General features: G+C 37.5%; 2 protein-coding genes across 4 annotated transcripts; both read left to right on the plus strand.

Moving 5' to 3' along the window:
- The first annotated feature begins 1,191 nt into the window (after positions 1 to 1,191).
- On the plus strand, positions 1,192 to 10,137 carry LOC147501427 (uncharacterized). 3 transcript variants are annotated; one of them, XM_086606487.1, is made up of 3 exons: positions 1,192 to 1,399; positions 1,501 to 2,186; positions 9,664 to 10,137. In XM_086606487.1, exon 2 carries the CDS (start codon positions 1,516 to 1,518, stop codon positions 2,170 to 2,172), a length of 657 nt encoding a protein of 218 aa, XP_086462613.1. In that variant the 5' UTR covers positions 1,192 to 1,399; positions 1,501 to 1,515; the 3' UTR covers positions 2,173 to 2,186; positions 9,664 to 10,137. The 3 variants fall into 3 exon arrangements, with proteins under 3 accessions (XP_086462613.1, XP_086462612.1, XP_086462611.1); XM_086606486.1 differs by having other exon boundaries at positions 9,678 to 10,137; XM_086606485.1 differs by lacking the exon at positions 9,664 to 10,137 and having other exon boundaries at positions 1,194 to 1,399; positions 1,501 to 2,345.
- Positions 10,138 to 17,142: 7,005 nt separating this feature from the next.
- LOC147501428 (putative galacturonosyltransferase-like 1) lies at positions 17,143 to 19,503 on the plus strand. Its single transcript, XM_086606488.1, has one exon. It carries the CDS (start codon positions 18,109 to 18,111, stop codon positions 19,150 to 19,152), a length of 1,044 nt encoding a protein of 347 aa, XP_086462614.1. The 5' UTR covers positions 17,143 to 18,108; the 3' UTR covers positions 19,153 to 19,503.
- Positions 19,504 to 19,824: the final 321 nt, after the last annotated feature.

The raw sequence follows: 19,824 nt of genomic DNA on the forward strand, positions 1-19,824 counted from the left end.
CCTCAGAAGTCCAGACAACGTTTCAGTCCCGCCACCACTTGGTTAATTAGCCGCTCCTACTAATCCTCTCGTTTGCTGTAGATTTGCCTCACCGTCATCCACTTCGCTTGATTCCTCTCTCCTTTCCTCCTCTGTTGTTTCTCTCTCTTTTTTTTTTGCAGACAAAATGTGAATATATTAATATAAATATAAGGTTACACGATGAGACATCGTTTACATGTTACAAGATAGGTTCCCACCACAGACCAAAAGGAGTGAGCATACTCTAGCTAAATCTAAAGTACACCTGATCAGGACTCTCGATTTTGGATACAAAAGTTGGCTGTGATGCACTCCATTCTGATGCATCTATATCCAAAGTCGCACCATGCTTTGCTGCCGAGTCTGCACTGAAATTAGCTTCTCTCAAAAGTTGGTCGTGTTGTTTCTCTCTCTCTCTCTCAATTTTGGGTACAAAAGTTGGCCGTGATGCACTCCATTCCGATGCATCTATATCCAAAGTCGCACTATGCTTTGCTGCCGAGTCTGCACTGAAATTAGCTTCTCTCAAAAGTTGGTCGTGTTGTTTCTCTCTCTCTCTCTTTCTCTTCTGAGTACGTCATTATCTTCTCTCAACCCTGCAATCTCTTCTTGCAGAAGCCTTGTTTCCTCCGAAACTGATTCCGTGGTCACTTCCTCTCCTTAGTCTCCCCCCTCATCTCTCACTGATTCACTATCCGCCTCATACATTACCAACTTCTTTGGTTTGCCTACTCCTCTTTTTGCTATTTTTGAGTTGTTTTGTTCTCTCGGTTCCCCCAAATGTGGTCTCTCTCTCTCATGAATTTGCAGCCTCTTGTCTCCTTTCCTCTTTATACTCTCCTCTCATTTCCTCTTAGCCATCCACTTGTTCCCTCATCTCACGGTCTCCTATTTTCCACGTGTGAGTTTCTCCACCAAGTAATTTAAGGATCCGCAGTCCTGATTCGATACCTCTCGATTCTCTTTATTGTCTTGCTTGCTTCAGGGTCAAATCACCGTTGATTCTCTCTACCACGGATTGAGCTACTACACTATCAAACACAAATGTGCTCTCTACCCCAGAAAGCGTGAAAGTTGCTCTACCATGGGCCCTTTGCTATACCTTTGGACTATTAACCCATCACTAGATCTTAAATCTTAATCCAAGCCCTATGAGACTGAGAAGTAAGAACCGGAACCGCAAACGTAAATGGTTCTGGGTTCTTCCTTTACTACTAGGAAGTAGGAAGTAGGAGCCAGACCGGAACCACGAAGTAATTCAAAAGTAACAAAATATATATATAAAAAAAAAAAAAAACTGTACGCGGCAAGTACTTTCGAGTTTCGACTTGCGACTTGTGTTTCTGATTCCGAGTTTTCGCCGCATCCCATCATCAGGGTTAGCCATCTGCTCTCTCTCTTTTTTTTCATATGAATTATTTGTCTTTCTTTTTTATATCAGATTTTGAACCTTAATTTGTTTCTCTGTAATATTTACAGGCCATTGGAAATTAAATGGACACGAAAAGTGTACCACGGTCAGAAAACGCGTCTTCCTCGGGCAGTGGTGGTAATGATGCCGATTTTGAGTGCAATATTTGTTTTGAATTGGCACAAGACCCAATTGTAACATTATGTGGTCATCTTTATTGTTGGCCATGTCTTTATCAATGGCTTCATTTTCATTCACGCTCGCAAGCATGCCCAGTTTGTAAAGCTGTTATAGAGGAAGAAAAATTAGTACCACTTTATGGAAGGGGAAAGACGCAGTCGGATCCAAGATCCAGGTCGGTACCCGGGGTTGATGTACCCAATCGTCCAGCTGGACAGAGACCGGAAACAGCCCCGGACGCGAACGCGACCGGGTTTGCTCAACATGGGTTTGGATTTACGGGCGGGTTTGGGCCCATGGGGAATATAAATTTTTCTGCTGCTTTTGGTGGTTTATTTCCTGCGTTTAATTTTCAAATGCATGGAATTCCTAATGGTGGTAATGTGAATGGAGGAGGAGCTCCGGGTTATCCTTATGGATTTCATAATGCGTTTCATGGTGGTCATACTCATGGGTATCCTACTCAGCATGGAAACCAAGGACAGCAGGATGATAATCGTTTGACGACGTTGTTGATGGTGATTGGGTTTCTTGTGATATTTGCTCTTTCAAGCTTGTAAAGCCGTATGCTTAGGTAACACCGTAATGCTAACTTTGTGATTCAGTACATTTTTTTGTGTGTTTTTAAAAGCTATAAATTTGATACATACTCAGGTAATGTAGTGGAAAATTTAAGGAACATTGTGAAGAAACTGTTTATTTGTATACAGTACTGATTGTGTTGATTTTGTTACATGGACTAGCTTATTCTGTTATTGGTAAAATGAAATTTCATTGATTGTGAAGCAAGTGGAGTATGTGGAAACCATAGAGGAGGGGTGGATAGGCATCTATATAAAAATTAGTAGGTTCCCACTAGGTTCACGTGCCATCTGGCCTTCTGCTCCCTTAGAAAAACGCTAAGATAAAGAGGTATGATCTCAAGTACAAATATGTTGCATTACCAAAATAATCCAACCAAAGATAAAACCACGGGACTTAAGTCTCCCTAGATTCGGATATCAACTGCCTAATCGAATAGGGTATCCTTGACCTGACATGTTGTAGGTTACTGGGTTCCTCAACCGTTGCAAGAAAGATGCTTTTATTTCTTTTGTTCTACAACCATCTCAAAGACACGGGGTGTCCAATCAGTTTCATCGCCAAAGTTTCCTTGATGATGAAAGGTGGTGTCCCTGGTTTATTGAATTAATAGAACAAGGTCTCCGAACAAAAGAACACACCTATAAAGGGGATAGAATTGCACCAAATCTTTTTATAGGAAAAATGCTCTATAATCTTATGATTATGAAGGACTTCCATGATGTTTTGCTTGGCCAAGCCAATGTAGACAGACATCGAAGTGATCAGTTTGATTTTCTCCCAAATCCAACACCTTTTATCACTTTCCCATTGGGCAGTTAAATGGGGAGTTGATCACTAGTCGGTTCAGTGGGGCCTAACAACAAGGCCTAGTCAGCAGGGGATTAATCGGAATTTAGGGAGTTCTCTTATGATTCGAAATCTGAGGGAATTCAGAAGATAGGATCTGACATAAAGCATAGACGCTAGAATGCAACTTTCATTGTAGTGAAGTATAGATATTGTGGAACACTGAGTTTTGTGGGTCAGGCGAGAAGAGAAGAACAGAAGAAGAACAAGATACATTTTGAGGGCAGATCGTTAAGTATGGAGGAGGTGATTATTGCGATCAAAGGTTAAGTATCGAGTGTCCGGGAGGAACAACTCTATTTGGCAGTTTCAAATGCAATTCGTTTTTGAGTAAAGGGTAGCATGGATCCGTGTGTATATTATTATCCATTGTTGTTATTCCTCAAGTTATTTCAGTTGAGGTACTTGGTAAGAATATGGTGTCATCTGCAAATTGGAGGTAGGAGACACAAATTGATGTAGATTAAACTGGCGGAAGCTTCAGTTTATCAAATCTACTCTTGAATTAAACAAAACAACTAAAACTAAAACAAATCTTTATTTCTCTTTGAAATATTTTCAATAACACAACTCTCCCAGAACCCTAATTACAAGTCCATTATTTATACTAATCTTAAAAACTATAAGCCAATAGGAACACGACATGTGTCAACAACTAAAATAGAATAACTTAAACTAGTGGGCTCACGACCCATGGGCTTGGACTCAGCTAAGGGGCGCACATGTATAACACTTAACATATGAACTAATGCTCTGCATCATTCTCCTCGGGTTGAAAAGAACTCGTCTTAAGTTTGTATATGCAATTGACTGATGAAATTCGCTGTAGCTGATGCCCATCACTCTCCCGCTGTTCAAACGGATTCGACCTCGAATTTTGCCCAGATAATTACTCACAAGAATAAGAATGCACCATAATGTCTCCAATTGTAACTTTAGATGCACATAACTAAAGAGCCTTGTATACTTAATATCAAAATCCTCCCAAATTGGATCGGCATACTCAACAAAAAGATTCCCAGGCAAAGAGGGAGTAGGCACACAAAATTCAGATTCATCTGCTCTGTATTCATCAAATATGGGTAGAGTATCTAAAAAACTATCATGTTCCTCTTGCATAGAATTAGGTCTTCCCCCATGCTGAGGAGGAATACCAGCTGGAAGATTAAAAGGTTCACGAACTAATGGAGGAACCTCGACTGGATGGTCATGCTGGAGCCATTGTTCAACTCGTTTCGGTTTCGTTTGTTGCAAAACGAACACTAACACTTGGGTGGAATCGAGACCGGACCAATATCAAAAGACGCAGTTGGTTGGTAATCGGTCCGCAACCTGCTCTAGCAAGACAAGATCCGTGGGTCTTTGGAAATCTTGTAGTGTGTCTGTGGTGCGTAAGTAGTAGTGACCAAGGTAGAGGTGAGAGTATTGTAGTCACAATAGGCAATTCCACCACTTCAAGACCTTTATTACCGGGAGCGATCAGAACCTAGAAAATTCTTGTTAAGGATAACTTGGCATAGGCGCATATCCCAGAATAGGGTTTGGCACATACTGTGGCACAGATTGATACTAACTAGGATTCCAAGACCAATAATAAGGAGAATAACCCTGATACATCATCTGTTGCTGATAGAGATTTGGATAATAGCCGAATGGCATAGAAATTGGTGGTGTCTGAAAACTTTGAGAAGGCGCCATTACTGGTGGAACCTATGACGGCTGCTGAAAAGGTAAACTAACTTATGGAGAAACCTTAGAATTTTGTTGTTGGGCGGCTAGAAGTGCATTCAAGGCTTCTTGCATAGCTTCAAACTTGGCATTCAAACCCTGATAATTTTCTTCTAGGTGTTCCATCTCTGGTTTCTTGATATACGACATAAAAATTAAAACTTTGATCTTGAAAGAAGACAAAGACAGAAAATTAATTTTTGGATGAAGAGTAATGCGTGAATAGTATTCCCGATGAACAGTAATATGAAAAATTAAAACAAATAAGAAAAAAGGAAAATTGGATTTTACTCGAGAACGATTCGTGCTCCGATACCAAATGATGTAGATTAAACTGGCAGAAACTTCAGTTTATCAAATCTACTTTTGAATTAAACAAAACAACTAAAACTAAAACAAATCTTTATTTCTCTCTGAAATATTCTCAATAACACAACTCTCCTAGAACCCTAATTACTAGCCCATTATTTATACTAATCTTAAAAACTATAAGCCAATAGGAACACGACATGTGTCAACAACTAAAATAAAATAACTTAAACTAGTGGGCTCACGACCCATGGGCTTGGACTTAGCTAAGGGGCGCACACGTATAACACTTAACATACGAACTAATGCTTGCATCACAAATAGTACCTCATTTACAAGGCGCTTTGAACACGTCGGCTTCAGCCACAAGCTTGGAAGTCATTTTGCTATTAACTTTGAAGACCAAGACAAACGACATGGAGTATAGAGGATCACCTTGTCTTAGACCTGTTGTACTTTTGAACTATCTATGTCTATGAGGCACCCCATAAATGTGCACAAAAAAGTGAGCTGTAGAAATACAAACTCTAAGCCATTTTCTTCACAAGGTTCCAGAACCCATCTTCTCCAAGACAAAGTCGAGGTTCCCCCCGATGTGATCGTAGGCCTTCACCATTCCAATCTTAATTTCAATGCCAGCTCCATCTTGCATCTTGGAGTAAAGTAGCTCGTTGGCTATGAGAGACCAATCTAGGGCTTGTCTTTCTTTGACAGAAGCACTTTGCGGTGAGAAATCTTATTCCCTATCCTACAGCTTGGCTGGTCTATGCACTTGTACCTCCCTTCATTTAAGGGGAGGCGGAGGGCTTGTCTTTCTTTGACAGAAGCACTTTGCGGTGAGAAATCTTATTCCCTATCCTACAGCTTGCTTGAGTGGATCTGGTCTATGCACTTGTACCTCCCTATCATTTAATAATAAGGTGGAGAATTTGTTAGTAATTCTGATTCTATCACTTAAGCATGCTTCATATCTTTGTTTTCTTCATACACAACATCCTAATTGTTGATACGACACAGCATCCTTGTCATTTTGAGCACCAGAAGCATCCCTTCCTGTTCCTGTTTGGTAGGGGATTTCAAAATCTTTGTGGTAGGCTGCCCCCCACTGCCCTGTTGCAATAGGTTGTTGAATTAGGAAGTGGTATCTAAAATGATACATCGCACACAAGAAAGACTAGTGAAGTAATCAATGTATTAACTTGTTTGAACTTTCAGTGCTCTTATCATTAACTAATTTAGTGTGTATGTCTTGTGAGGGGGGAGGGGGGATAGGATCTAGGCTGTGATATTGGTCTACTTGTAGCTCGATATTCAGAATGCAATAATCCATTTTAAAAATGCTTGCTTTGAAATTATATCCATATAATCTGCATATAGTTTGGTTTGGATAAGAATGGTGATCTATAACCAGGTAGAGCAATAGACTAATAGAGATGACCTTTAATTTGGTGCCTTAAGCTGTCTTCTATTCCCCTGTCTGAGGTTAGTCACACTGGCAAGTTTCTCATTTATTAGTGAATATAAGCTATATCCGCAATTGCCTGGAACACTTTATTCATTTGCGTTTTTTATGGACTAAATAACTAAAATGGTGGGTGTGAAGCTTATTGCATGTGAGTGATTCCCTAGACCTTCCGTCTTTCTTGTGTCTTTTTGGGGAGGAGATCCAAATATCTGGGCTATAACTTATAAGGAGCGTGGAAGAGGGTGACACAAGAATTTATGGTTTAGTTGAAAGTACGAGTTACTTTTGTATTCAGTATCTTTTAAATGAGAAACTGGTGAGTTCTGGGGAGCAAGTTTTGCATTACACGAGAAACATAACCCTCTCTCTCTCTCTCCATTTTTGTTGTGTTTCTAGCCTTAAGTTTGCCTCAACAGTGTTGATCTCAATTCTGAATAGACTGAGTTAAAGGGCTTGGGAAACTGAGATTATAAGAAACTAAGGATTTCTGTGAAGTTTATGGCATGTAAGAAGTTTTGGTAGAAAGAAATTTATCGTTGCAGAGTTTGGTTGCTGACTCGCTTCTGCTACTTTGGAGTGATGCTGTCTATAAATTCTGCGATTGTTAGCAGCTTTTCATTGATACGTTAATCTTGATCCTGTTCTGGAGTCGCTTGGAGATGTGTTGAGGGAAACTAATATATATGAACTTGAGAACTCTGAAGTTATCACTGGAAAACAGATCTCTGTGTTTGTATTCAGGCTTGAGCTGTTGAACATGTTGGGTGAAAAATGCAGAAATTCTGGATATGGGATTAATATATACTGCTGGATAGTGTAGACGGCCTTTGTGGTTTTGTAGGTTATTTAATCCTAGTCTTAGTCATCTTTTTAAGACAATTGTAAGAGTACCATCTCATAAGATCATCGTATGGGTGTGAGCCACTTATGGGTGCAAACATGATGGCTCATAGATTATTCATTACGTGCTGTCCCTTGTTTTGGGTTGTTAGGTACTTTATTGTGAAGTGGGGCATGTGGGCATCTAATTAGTTTCCTTACTAAAATGTAATCACAAGGGAAATTTTATACTCAGACAGACCCGGTATGGCGGCCTACAAAACTGGGTTTAAGGTCTCAAAGAAGATTATCCCACTTGGAAATAACAAGTCATTCTCCTTTGGAGTCCCCTTCAGGGTACCATTGTTCTTTGTATTTACATGTCTTCCTAGTGTGTCGTTCTTTTTTTTACCTGTTCTTGTGGCTTCAGTTATATAGGAATAGCGAGAAACACAGGTATGACTCGTATCTTTTTTATCCAACATTCAGTTGATGTCATATACATACGTATCACATGCTAACCCGTGAATTTCTTTTAGTTAGAATGAAATTGAAGTACCAGTCTGACAAGGGAACAAGAATTTTAACAAAACATTAGGAAAACGAAATCCAAGTTTTCTTATACTAGATTTTCATTGACTAGTAAAATCCAGATTAAATTTAGGTATGAGTCTTGTGTGCAATTTGTTAGGGATGTGTTGAATTCGTTTTTTCGTTTATGAACTTGAATCGAGGAACGAAAAAAGATGGTTAATGTTGGCTGTACTATACCATCTATCCTTCTTGTAAATGTTAGTTCTGAGTTTTGTGTTTTTGATCATGGTGGAGTTGATGATGAGGCATCACCCGACTTGAGTAATTCTTGGTAGCTATGGCTACAATGGATTAGCTTGAAGAAAAGAGAAACTTAGCTTAGCCTTTGGATTGCTCAAGCTGGGTATACTTAGTAGTTGCTGCTTCAAAATCAACTAATTTAGAGCAGTTGGGATAGAAATATAAGGGTAAGAAAGATTTGGAATTTTGAGAACCATGGGATGGATGAACAGGTAGATGCTAGCATGTGTTTGGTTTCATTCTAGACTGGGAAACTGGTGTATTGGATTGTTGATTATCGAGTAGTTTTATGAAAATTTTGGTTCTATTTGGGGTAGTTTTATGAAAATTTTGGTCCTCCAAAAAAAAGTGAAATAAAACCTTGATCCACTTGAGAATGTTTAAAAATGCTGGCTGCCAGTCTAGAATCTCTTGCTGCTTCTCATGCTCAATTTTGTAAATTGTTTGCGCCCCAAGTTTTGATTTGATTGGGAAAGAGATCCACGTATAGTTTTGTTGAAAGGTTTTCTGAAAGGTTGGCAACTAGGACAAATTAAATGAGAAACGATACAGTCAAAGGCATGATTGGGGCATCGAGAGTAGTTTTTCCCTAAAGCCTAATGCTAGTTGTATGGGAGCTTTCGACTGCACATATGACTAGATGAGAGGTTTAGCTAGTAATTATAGGCACTGTTCTAAAAATCTGTCTAGGCAGTCTTTAGGCGCTAGGCGGTGCCCAACCGACTCGCTTAGGCCCTAGTCGTTTAAAAAATCGGTGGACCGACTAGATGGGTCTAGGCGGACCGATTAGGCGGGTCTAGGCGGTCTCTAGACGGTCCAGTCATTTTTTTTTTAAATGATTAAATGTCGAAAAATAAAGCCCGTATAGGCTTAAGATTTGAATGAGTTTAAAAGACTTAAGTCTAATGTAAATTATATGTCACTATAACAAAGAGTATGTTTTTATATGAAGTCAATATTCTTCAACTATTACGCGGTTTTGTAATAAGTATCTTTGTTTGTGTTTATTTTTTGAATTATGGTAAATGGTTTTCTTCATTTTTTGTAGTATATGTGTGTATTACTATATATATTAGGAAAAAAAACCGCCTAGCGCCTAGCCCATCTAGGCACTGCCTAGAAAGCCTAGGCGCTCTCCCACCGTCCGACTACCGCCTAGCGTTTTTTAGAACACTGGTTACAGGGAGTTGGAGAAGCCAAATAGAATATCGGCAATATGCCCAAAGGCTTTATGGATTCAAGAAATTGGGCCTCAATTCAAAACAACTCTAGAGGACAGGGTTTTTTAATAATCACTCTCAAAATCATTTACTTCGTAGAAACAACTCACGAACATAGTTTTTTTATTTTAATAACCCTCAAAGACAAAATAACTTGGCCCCGTATTTTTTCCTTTTTTTAAATACCACTTTCACCCTTCAATTTGTTTTATAAGTAATCAATATTTTTTAAAATTACCCTTCAGCTTCTTTTCTTTAGAGTGAGTGAGAGAGAGGGAACCGGCGAGCATTCCAAGGAACAAGTAGCGTTCGTGCTGATTGATGGCTTGGGCGATGTGTCGTTGCCAAGATTTGGGTATCGTACTCCTCTGCAAGTTGTCAAGACATCCAATTTGGATGCCATTGCTTCAGCCGCGGAGTAAATGGACTTATGGATCCTGTTTAGGCAGGGTTGGCTTCTGGGAGTGATTGTTCAGTACAACTTTTTAGTTTTAGGGTCTCCATTCACAGTTTTGATTTTGTTGTTCTGGTTGAAATTGACCATATTCAGTTACTTTAACAATGTTGCATCATGTTTCACTCTTTAGTCAAGAAGAGAGAGGGTTTGATTAATTGTTTCGCGTTAGTTGTAATTGTTTTGATTTAAAGTCTTTTCAACTTGAGGTTGAATATAATGGAGATAAGGCTTTCTTCTGTGAACATATATGTTCATATTGTCCTGTTTCGGAGTTATTTTGTTATTGAAAAGAAATTGATAGTGGACATCCACTATTTCCGCTGAAAAATGATCTTAGAAAATAGGCACAACTTTGGTTACACTTGTGTTTCTGAATTTGAATTAGCAGTAGTATCTCATTATCAACTCGACACAAACTGGTTGAGTTCTGCTCATTATCATTTGAAAAAAGCTTGGGTTTGGGAGCTATGAATATTCTTTTTTCATATCACAATTAGACTATGGATATTGATTATTCATAGTTCGGTAGCTATGAATACTTATTGTTCATAGTCACGAACTATGAATATTTTTTGTTCATACCACAATTGGACTATATATGAACAATGATTGTTCATAGTCATGAGCTATAAATATTCTTTGTTCATATCACAATTAGACTATTAACAATGATTGTTCATGATAGCTCATAGAGCTATGAACAATGAGTGTATGAGCTATCATGAACAATGAGTGTCCATAGTCCATAATGTACTATGAACAATCAATATTCGTAGTCATGAGCTATGAACATTCTTTGTTTATATCACAATTGGACTATGAACATTGATTGTTCATAGTTCGGTAACTATGAACATTCTTTGTCCATACTATACTATGAACAATCAATGTTCATAGTCATGAGCTATGAATACTCTTTGTTTATACCACAATTGGACTATGAACAATGATTATTCATAGTCATGAGTGTTCATAGCTCCAACAGAAATAAACACGCTTTGTTCATACTCTATAATAGGTATGAATAATGAGGTCTGAACAATGAGTGTTCATACTCCAATAGGTATGAACAATGAGCTCGCAATGTTTTGTATATGAACAATGATTGTTCATACTATATACACTGGGTCAGGAATATACTTGACATTTCATCTATTTGACCCGTTTTTATTTCGCTTCAAGAGTATACTTGACCTTTTATCTACCCAGTCTTTGAGAATGATTATGAAAAAAGGTTGGGTTTGGAAGTGATTATTTCACTCGCTTTGTCCTTGAGAGTCACTCTCAGTTACGGATTAGCCTAGAACCTAATGCTTGGCCTTGGGGCGCTTTCAACTGCCTAGACGAGAAGTTTAGCTAGTAGTTAGAGTGAGTTGGAGAAGCCAATAGGATTTCCTTCATTTGTAGGATGTCTTGGCCTTCATTTGTAACAGCTTAAACAAGAAGCTGAAGTGTAAGATTTCTCGATCTTAATACGTTCGTAGACATTTTTTTACCCTGTCGGCCTGTCCTTGTCCCTCTAAATTAGTTAATGCGTACCATATCTATTACATTGACTAAAAGAGTTGATGGAGAATCTGGGTAAGAGCACTACTTAATTTATGTGATTAAGTCTGTTTAACGTGATTCTTTCGCAAATGAATTACAATCTCAGTGTACATATTCTAGGTTCCAATACCCACAAAAGGGCAAATGAGCCATTGTCAATGAAAATGAAGTTGAAAGGTTGGACCCCCAACGTAATGCGATTTTCCTAAGAGTGAGCAGCGAGCACGTTCATGGCTGCTGATGCTTTTTTAGTATAAAGACTAGAGATTCGTTGCTCTGTATGCTTTATATTTGTGGGCCTATCTTTTATAAGCAGTTTTCTCATGATATTTTCTAAGGTCTCATTCCGCTTCCAATCTTTCTGATAAGTCCGAGCCCATTTCATGAATTGATGTTACAGTATAGAACATCTTGGCATCTTGCTACTCTGGTCATGTGACTAGTGTTTCTCTTGCACCATTTTAATGCTAATTGTAACCGATCCTGTTCAATCAGCTGATTCGCACTAAAATTACGCAGTAGAGTTCTATCTATTAATTATTTATTTGTACTGATCATTATATAATGATTAAGATCATTCACTTGCTCTTGATGGTATATATGAGGCCCCAATTTTCTTTCTTTTGTCGTTGAACCATTAATACGATGTTAAAAGCAGATTAAAAAAAAATTGTGAATGCGATAGAGTGGTCTCTAAGATGGACCACCATTTTTTTTTTATTAATGTTTACACATATCGAAATGGCCAAAGGGGCTAGAAGAATGATCGACCATGTCCTTGAAATAGGCTAGACTTTTCACACCAGCCATTTCCTTGAAATCAATCATTCTTCCAAGTCTCTCACTCTCTCCCATGGTCGACCTTTCGAGTCTCTAGACGCTTATTGCGGTTATCTTGAGCTGAGGAAGTAGTAACAAACTCCGCGTGGAGAACCTTAACAGATAAATAGTTCTTCCCGCGGATTATGTGGACTAAACGCTAGAAGCCTAGAAATCAGTCAATCTTTTCCAGCCAAGTAAACGGGTTTTCAACTCAAATCAACAGACATGCAGTTCCCTGCTCAAAGTCTCCGTGTATAGACGACAGTCTGTCCTTTGAAGTCCCTTGAAGTCCTTTGAATATCCTTATTCGAATTTTGTTTGTGTTAGGCAGGTTCAGTCATTTGAACATTTGAAGGTAGACTTTGGTGAAAAAACTTTCCAAGCTACTTAGAAGAACCAAAACTTAGGTACTCATGAGTCATGACACCAAGTCACCAACAGATTTCTTATATTGTTTAAAAGAAGAAAACAAACCATTAGCGTTTGTTCTATTATGAAATTATCCTACGTACCTAAACAACTGCTTATATACCTTATAGATAATGCACTTTAGGTTATGGAACCCAGCAAGGAGACAAGGCAAGACCATGTGCTTGGCGTGTTGGCTGACTTTAATAGCAGTTTGAGGCCTCATATATTAGCTGTGGGTCTGATGTCGGTGAATTCTCTTAGCTTGATTTTATTTCCAAAGAAGTTAAGGTTGAAGAAGATTCGTATTTTTCATTCTGAAGTACTGTTGTACTTTCTGCATTTTGCAACTTTTAGGTGCTATCTACGTGACATATAGTGGGTTTGGGTACATTACATTGGTCGTTTATCAAAATGTGCACTTTAGTGAATCTGCATGCATAAAACCAAGGCCCAAAATATCTGCGATATATCTAATATATCGCCAATATATATTATTTTTTTGGTACACCGACATAGATACTGTGTAGTTTAATAGGCGATTAATAAGTGCATAGGCACTATAAGCTTTGACCGATACGATTACTAGAAAAAATTCCGATCTATGCGAGATCGATTAATAGCCCGATTTATGCCGATTAATGGGGTGATTTAGTGCAAATAGGTGTTAAAAAAGGGGCGACTAATAGGTCTAAGGGTTTGTTGTTTTATGTTTTTCTCAAAAAATGGTTTGTATATATAAAGTTATAGAACAAAAGACTTGTGATATATAAAACCAACTTTTCCATGATATAATTTTAGCGGTGTCATTGATGCCTTTGTGTTTTTCATATTTTATATGTTTTTTATTTGACTTATGTTGACCAGTAAACTATGTAATGAGGCTGTGATTGCATTTTGGTGATTGTCGTATATGTTTCTCATTTTCATTTCACTTCAATATGCATTTAGCTAATAATTATTTGTGTCATGTGTTATAGGTTATCTGTGGGAATGAAAAATCTTATTTATAATTATTACCCGATTAGAATCCGATTAATCCGCGATATATTCCGATTACTAGGCCTAATCGCTATGCACTCCTTAACCGATTAGCTACCGCTTAACGCTTAAACTACACATTATGGATATATTCGATATATCTCAACTGAATATTGAATCAATTTTTCCCGATAATATATCATAATTTCCGATATAACGATATATATCGATCGATATATACGATATATCTGATATAAATTATTGACTTTGACCGATATTGTTGACTTTGACCAAATATTGTTGACTTTGACTGATTTATTGACGATATTTCTAATATAATTGACAATATTTTTGATATATCGACATACAAAACAAAATTTTGACTAGTCAACAAAAAAAAAAAGATATATCCGATATATCCAATATATATCGGTTTTTAGGTACATCAAAATATTCACCAAATTCGATATGTTGGACCTTGCCTAAACCCACAATGGCTTTGAGTTTGAGATATTATATGTTATTGTTGGTAAGGCCTACACTTTTAATTTTAACCTTTAGATCGAGTAGGGATGTGTTTGTTTGAACATCAAGAACTCAGGACTCTTATGATTTACTGGATTCAAATATCTTAAGGATCCCGTCTGAGTTCGTGAGAAGTAGATCATCGGCAATAATGAAACTCATTACATTTGGAAAGAAAAACTTCTCTGTTTCGTATTAGGGGTGGGCAATGAGCACTATAAAGTCTCCATAGTATTGGGTCATAAGTCTAAATTTCAAGCTCGACCCTACCCTAAGCCCTCTTTTAAGGTTTAGGGCCGGGCCTATATATTTTTTCTTTTTTATCGCATCGGTTTTAAAACTCATTTATATTATAATTTTTTTTTAAGATTTGCAAACTCAAAGTCCCACCACTTTGAAATTTGAATAACAACCAATCTAAGAATAATTCTTGATAAGTCAACAATTTAAAATTCATATCCACAATCTAATAAACCAAAGACATAGAGACTCATATTTATATTTCAAAATTACGCTTAAAATGCACAAGACACATTTTGGAATGAGCTTTCAATCGACATAAATCCGTTATTTCTTGTACTCAAATCTCACCAAAATTACATTTAACATTGAAGAACACAAAGACAAATAAGAGTATAGAATGAGTTTTACTTGACGTCAACCTATTTTTCATTAGGCTAGTGCCGGTGCTCATTATTGTTCTTGGCGACTAGGTTAGGCGGGGAGTTGTGAGGTGTATGTGAGTTGTGAGATAGAAACAATTAGGTTTATAAGTTTTATGATATAAGACAAGTTATTAGAAGACCCATACCATACGGTAAGTGATAAATTAAAGGGCGACAAATTATTTTAATTGAAAATATGTAATGCTGGAGTTGGATAGTTTTAGTTGTGTATTTTATAGTGAAATTATAGCTAGGGGCTTAGTTAGGGTCGGGCCTATGTTTGAAACCTTAACTTAGACCCGCCTTTAAGCATTAGAGCCAAATTTTAGTTGTGAGGGCTTTATAGGGCTTAGGATCGGGTCGGTCAGGGCTGGGTTAGGGTCGTTAAGGCCAAATTCCCATCCCTATTTCGTATCTGACTATGAGCAACTATTCATCAAGGAAGTTTTTTTTTATTCATCAATGAAGTTATGATGCGGTCACAAAAGAAGTGAAAAAATGAGCAGACTAGACTCTATAGCCAAACTTGTAGCGATGTGTGTGCGCCTCTAGTTGATTTCTGGAGAGGAGAAATTCGCCATGCTACTACATTACGCAGGAGAATTTGTTGCTTCATTGGAGCCAAATTCTAAACTCAGGTAAATATGGAGAGAGTGACAAGATCACTTAATGGCATGTGAGGTTGCTACAATATATTATGCAACAGAATTCGTTTCTTCAAATTTTAATGAAGGAAAAAACAAAAGACAAGACTTGCTTATTGCATGTGAGATTGCACATGCAATTTGTATTGCACTATTTATTCAATTATTAGGCAACTGTACAGGCTAGAGAAATGCTTGGTGTGCGTCGGAACTCAGAAGAATGAAAAGTGCATATTGAAAAGCCACGTTGGTGTTGCTCTATTGTGATATTCAAACTACTACTAGATTTTGCTACATTGCAATTGAAGTGAAATATTGCAGTTATATTACACAAATTGATTGTGCCATAATGTACTGTGGTAAAACAAAGATAACTATAAGCCAAACCTGGCGTAAAACGGAACAGGGGAAAGAGAGCAAGAGATGTCACGAGGAGAAAACGATGGAAGAACTACATGGTGTGTGAAGTCAACAACACTCAAAAAGCTAGGGTGCCACCTTTTAGCTTAATTATGAATTAAAGTGTTAGGTCACATGGACTGATACCTATATTTCTTCCTGAATGCCCAACAGTATACCCACCCACGTAGTTGCTCTTTGGTCCCACTGCAAGAGAGATATTGAACATATTTCTTTTTCTTCGGTTTTGAATCCAATGAAACCCTTATTCGGAAAGCGTCGAGTAGCTTAAGTTATAGGAATTTGGTGCTCATACATTCCAGTATTCCACTATAAGCAATAGCAATGATAAGTTTTCTACAACTGTCTTATTGACTATTATGTTCTTCAGTGAAAAACTGAACCGTGAATTAACATAAAAATGTAAAGGAAAGTGTTTGAACTAGAAAGGTAAATAGGAAAAGGTTTGTAGTAAATAGGGAAAGGTCAAAGGTATGAGCAAGTAGGGTGTAGTTGACCGAAGGCAAAATTGGCAGATCAATTTGTAAGTTTGAAGTTTTAAAGGCCTACTTAGAAAATGTAAATTAGGTGTATAATATTATTGTATTTTGAATAGATTTGGTGTTAGGTTTGAGGTTTTAGAATTTGTGTTTTTGTCGAACTTCTTTCTAATGATTATACTCTTAGAGAATGTATGTATGAGGAATAGGCCTTAGGAACTCCATTCATTCTCAAAAAAACTGGTGGGGTTAGCCTTCCATTTTAACTTTAAAAAATAAAAAAATAAAAAAATGATATTGCTTTCATTTGCACGTCTGCGTTGCTTTAGAGGTGTGGTTTGCACCTCAATGCTATTTTGACATGTGGATGAAGCACTCTATTTCGCCTTCAGCTCAATATATTACTAGTCTAATATGCAGGGTTATATCGATATTTTGTGCCAGGGTTGTGTGAGTCCCGATTTGTGAACCTATCATCGGTAATACTCAGTTTTGAAAAAGGAATGAAAAGCATACCTCATGCCGCGTGTTCCCAATTTTCCCCTCCTTTTTTATCCTACGTCATAACAGATTTACCGACAAAAAAAGTGAAAAGAAAGAGATGTCGACCCAAAGGAAAAAAGAGTCAAAGACTGCAAAGCTTAACTGAGATTACGTTTGTCAGGTGTTGTTACCTTAGATTACGCCTGTCAGATGCTGTTACCCAGCCCAGTTTCCGGAGTTGGAGTTCCAAACTCAATCATGTTCTCCCTTAAGGGCCTATTAAATGTTCTCTCGATTAGCAATATAAACCATAACATTTACACTATTGGTTCTTATCCTATGCCATATTGAGCATCATCATATCCCATTTCATAGAATCAAGGATCAACAACCAGACCTCATTGTCCACTTTTACTTGTAGTTTCTCTATGTTTCTTCATCACCAGAAAAGAAACAAGAAAAACAAAGTTCGTCAAATTGTATGCATCTATTGTCCTACCGAAAATCGGTGACATGTCTTAAAAAATGCTCACAAACTACTAATATCATAAACCTTTTCCCCCCTCTTATCGTGTTCACTTACATTGCGTGCTACTTTTAATATTTCCCCAAGTCATATGCAATGGGAATACTAATTTAGTGAGATGTATGTACTAACACTGACATTTCAAAACTGAATCGCGTTTAATTATATCGAACCTATATTTCATTACTATATTTCTACATATGTAATGGTAATTGAATGAGATATTTGTACTAACATTGACATTTGGATATTGAACTGCGTCCAATACATTGCGCGTTTACTTCATTCTTTATTAATTTTCGAAGTCTATGTTCTGGTAGTGGTAATTGAGTGAGATCTTTGTACTACTTTCATTGACATTCGATTATGAACCATGTCCAATTACATTGCGCCTTCATTTCATTAGTTTTTTCTACAAGTCTATGTTCCTGGGAATTAAGTGTTCTTTGTTAAGTATTTACCTAACGCAACATCTACAGTCCAAGAAAATAAACTAAAATAAAAATAAAAATAAAAATAAAATAAAAATGAAGCAAGCTAGTTGCTTCCAATAGATGTAAAACATTGACTCCGTACCATACTCTTCTCCAGGCTCCCATTCTTCTTTTGTTTGAGTTTCAACCAACGTGATTTCAAAGCCAAGTTCAATAAATAAAACCAACTCTTCTCTCTCTCCCTCATTTCAAACTCACCCTACCTCTCTTCCTCTCCCCCCTCACATTTCATCCTACCATGCCAAAACTTACATACCTCCTTCACTCTCTATCTTTTCTTCTCTTCATCTACTTGGCTGCTGCTGCGACTTCCACAGCTGCCACTAGTAATCAATTTAGAGAAGCCCCTCAATTCTACAATTCACCAGACTGTCCTACAATTCAAGACGATGATAACACCATATGTTCAGATCACACAGTCCATGTAGCAATGACGCTTGACTCTCAATATCTACGCGGTTCCATGGCTGCTATACTTTCAGTCCTCCAACACTCTTCTTGTCCACAAAACATTGACTTCCATTTTGTTGCATCCGCCTCTACCGACACTGAAAACCTTCGACGCACCATCTGTAACTCCTTCCCTTACCTTCGTTTCTACGTCTACCCCTTCGATGATTCAGCCGTATTAGGCCTAATCTCAACCTCAATACGTGCTGCACTTGATTGTCCACTCAACTATGCGCGTAACTACCTTGCCAATCTCCTTCCTATATGCGTCCGTCGAGTTGTTTACCTTGACTCAGACCTTATCCTAGTGGATGACATAGCTAAACTGGCATCTATTCCACTTGGCGAAAACTCAGTCTTAGCTGCTCCTGAGTATTGCAATGCTAACTTCACAACTTACTTCACTCCAACCTTTTGGTCTAATCCAGCTCTTTCATTGACATTTGAAGGACGAAAAGCGTGTTATTTCAATACTGGTGTCATGGTTATCGATCTAGAACGATGGAGAAATGGTGACTATACCACCAAGATTGAAGAATGGATGGAGCTTCAGAAACGAATGAGGATTTATGAACTAGGTTCACTACCACCATTTTTGCTTGTTTTTGCCGGAAACATTGCTTCGGTTGATCACAGATGGAATCAACATGGTCTTGGTGGTGATAATTTTCGGGGTCTTTGCCGAGATCTGCATCCAGGTCCGGTTAGTCTATTACATTGGAGTGGAAAAGGTAAGCCATGGGCTAGACTCGACGCAAATAGGCCGTGCCCCTTGGATGCTTTATGGGCTCCTTATGATCTCTTGCAAACTCCATATACTCTTGATTCCTGAATATTTTCAGTTCATGGAAAAACTTTGATCACTCTATTCTCTTTGGCGCGTGTTAGTCAGAGAAAAGGGTACATATGGAGCAGCTATAAAGCTGCGCTTCTTGAAATCAAAGTATCAAACAAAGACAGAAAGATCAATATCCAGTAATAGGAATCAGTACTACATATTTTACAGCATGATGATCAACGAGAGATAGTTTGTAAATTACACGGACACTTTTACAGTTTTTGATAAAGTCTTCATGTTCACACCTCTGCAAATCCATGTATAGAGATACAAAATTTTCAATTTGTACTAATTTTGTAGTAAAAAAATAAAGCAATAATAATATGTGCAGTTTAATTGTTTTGATGATGTTTTTATTAGTTGCTATTCAATTATGTAGTGTAGATTTGCAAATCGTATTATGTATGACCTATGAGATTTACCTTTCAAAAAGAATAAACCATGGATGGGATGGTCTGTTAATTGATCAATATCGAAGAGCCTGTAGTTAAATTGACAGAATCTTATTATATTAGCAGTTCGATTTTGGTAAATTTATTATTTTGTGATATTGTAAGTTGAGTATTAAAAATGTAATTAAGTACTGATGAAACAGGCTGATTATACTATTTGTGTCTGTATTAACGCTTTCTAGAACCAGTACGTAGTATATCAGTACAACGTAAG

Source organism: Coptis chinensis, chromosome 4, assembly GCF_015680905.1.
Source record: "Coptis chinensis isolate HL-2020 chromosome 4, ASM1568090v1, whole genome shotgun sequence".
NCBI lineage: Eukaryota > Viridiplantae > Streptophyta > Magnoliopsida > Ranunculales > Ranunculaceae > Coptis > Coptis chinensis.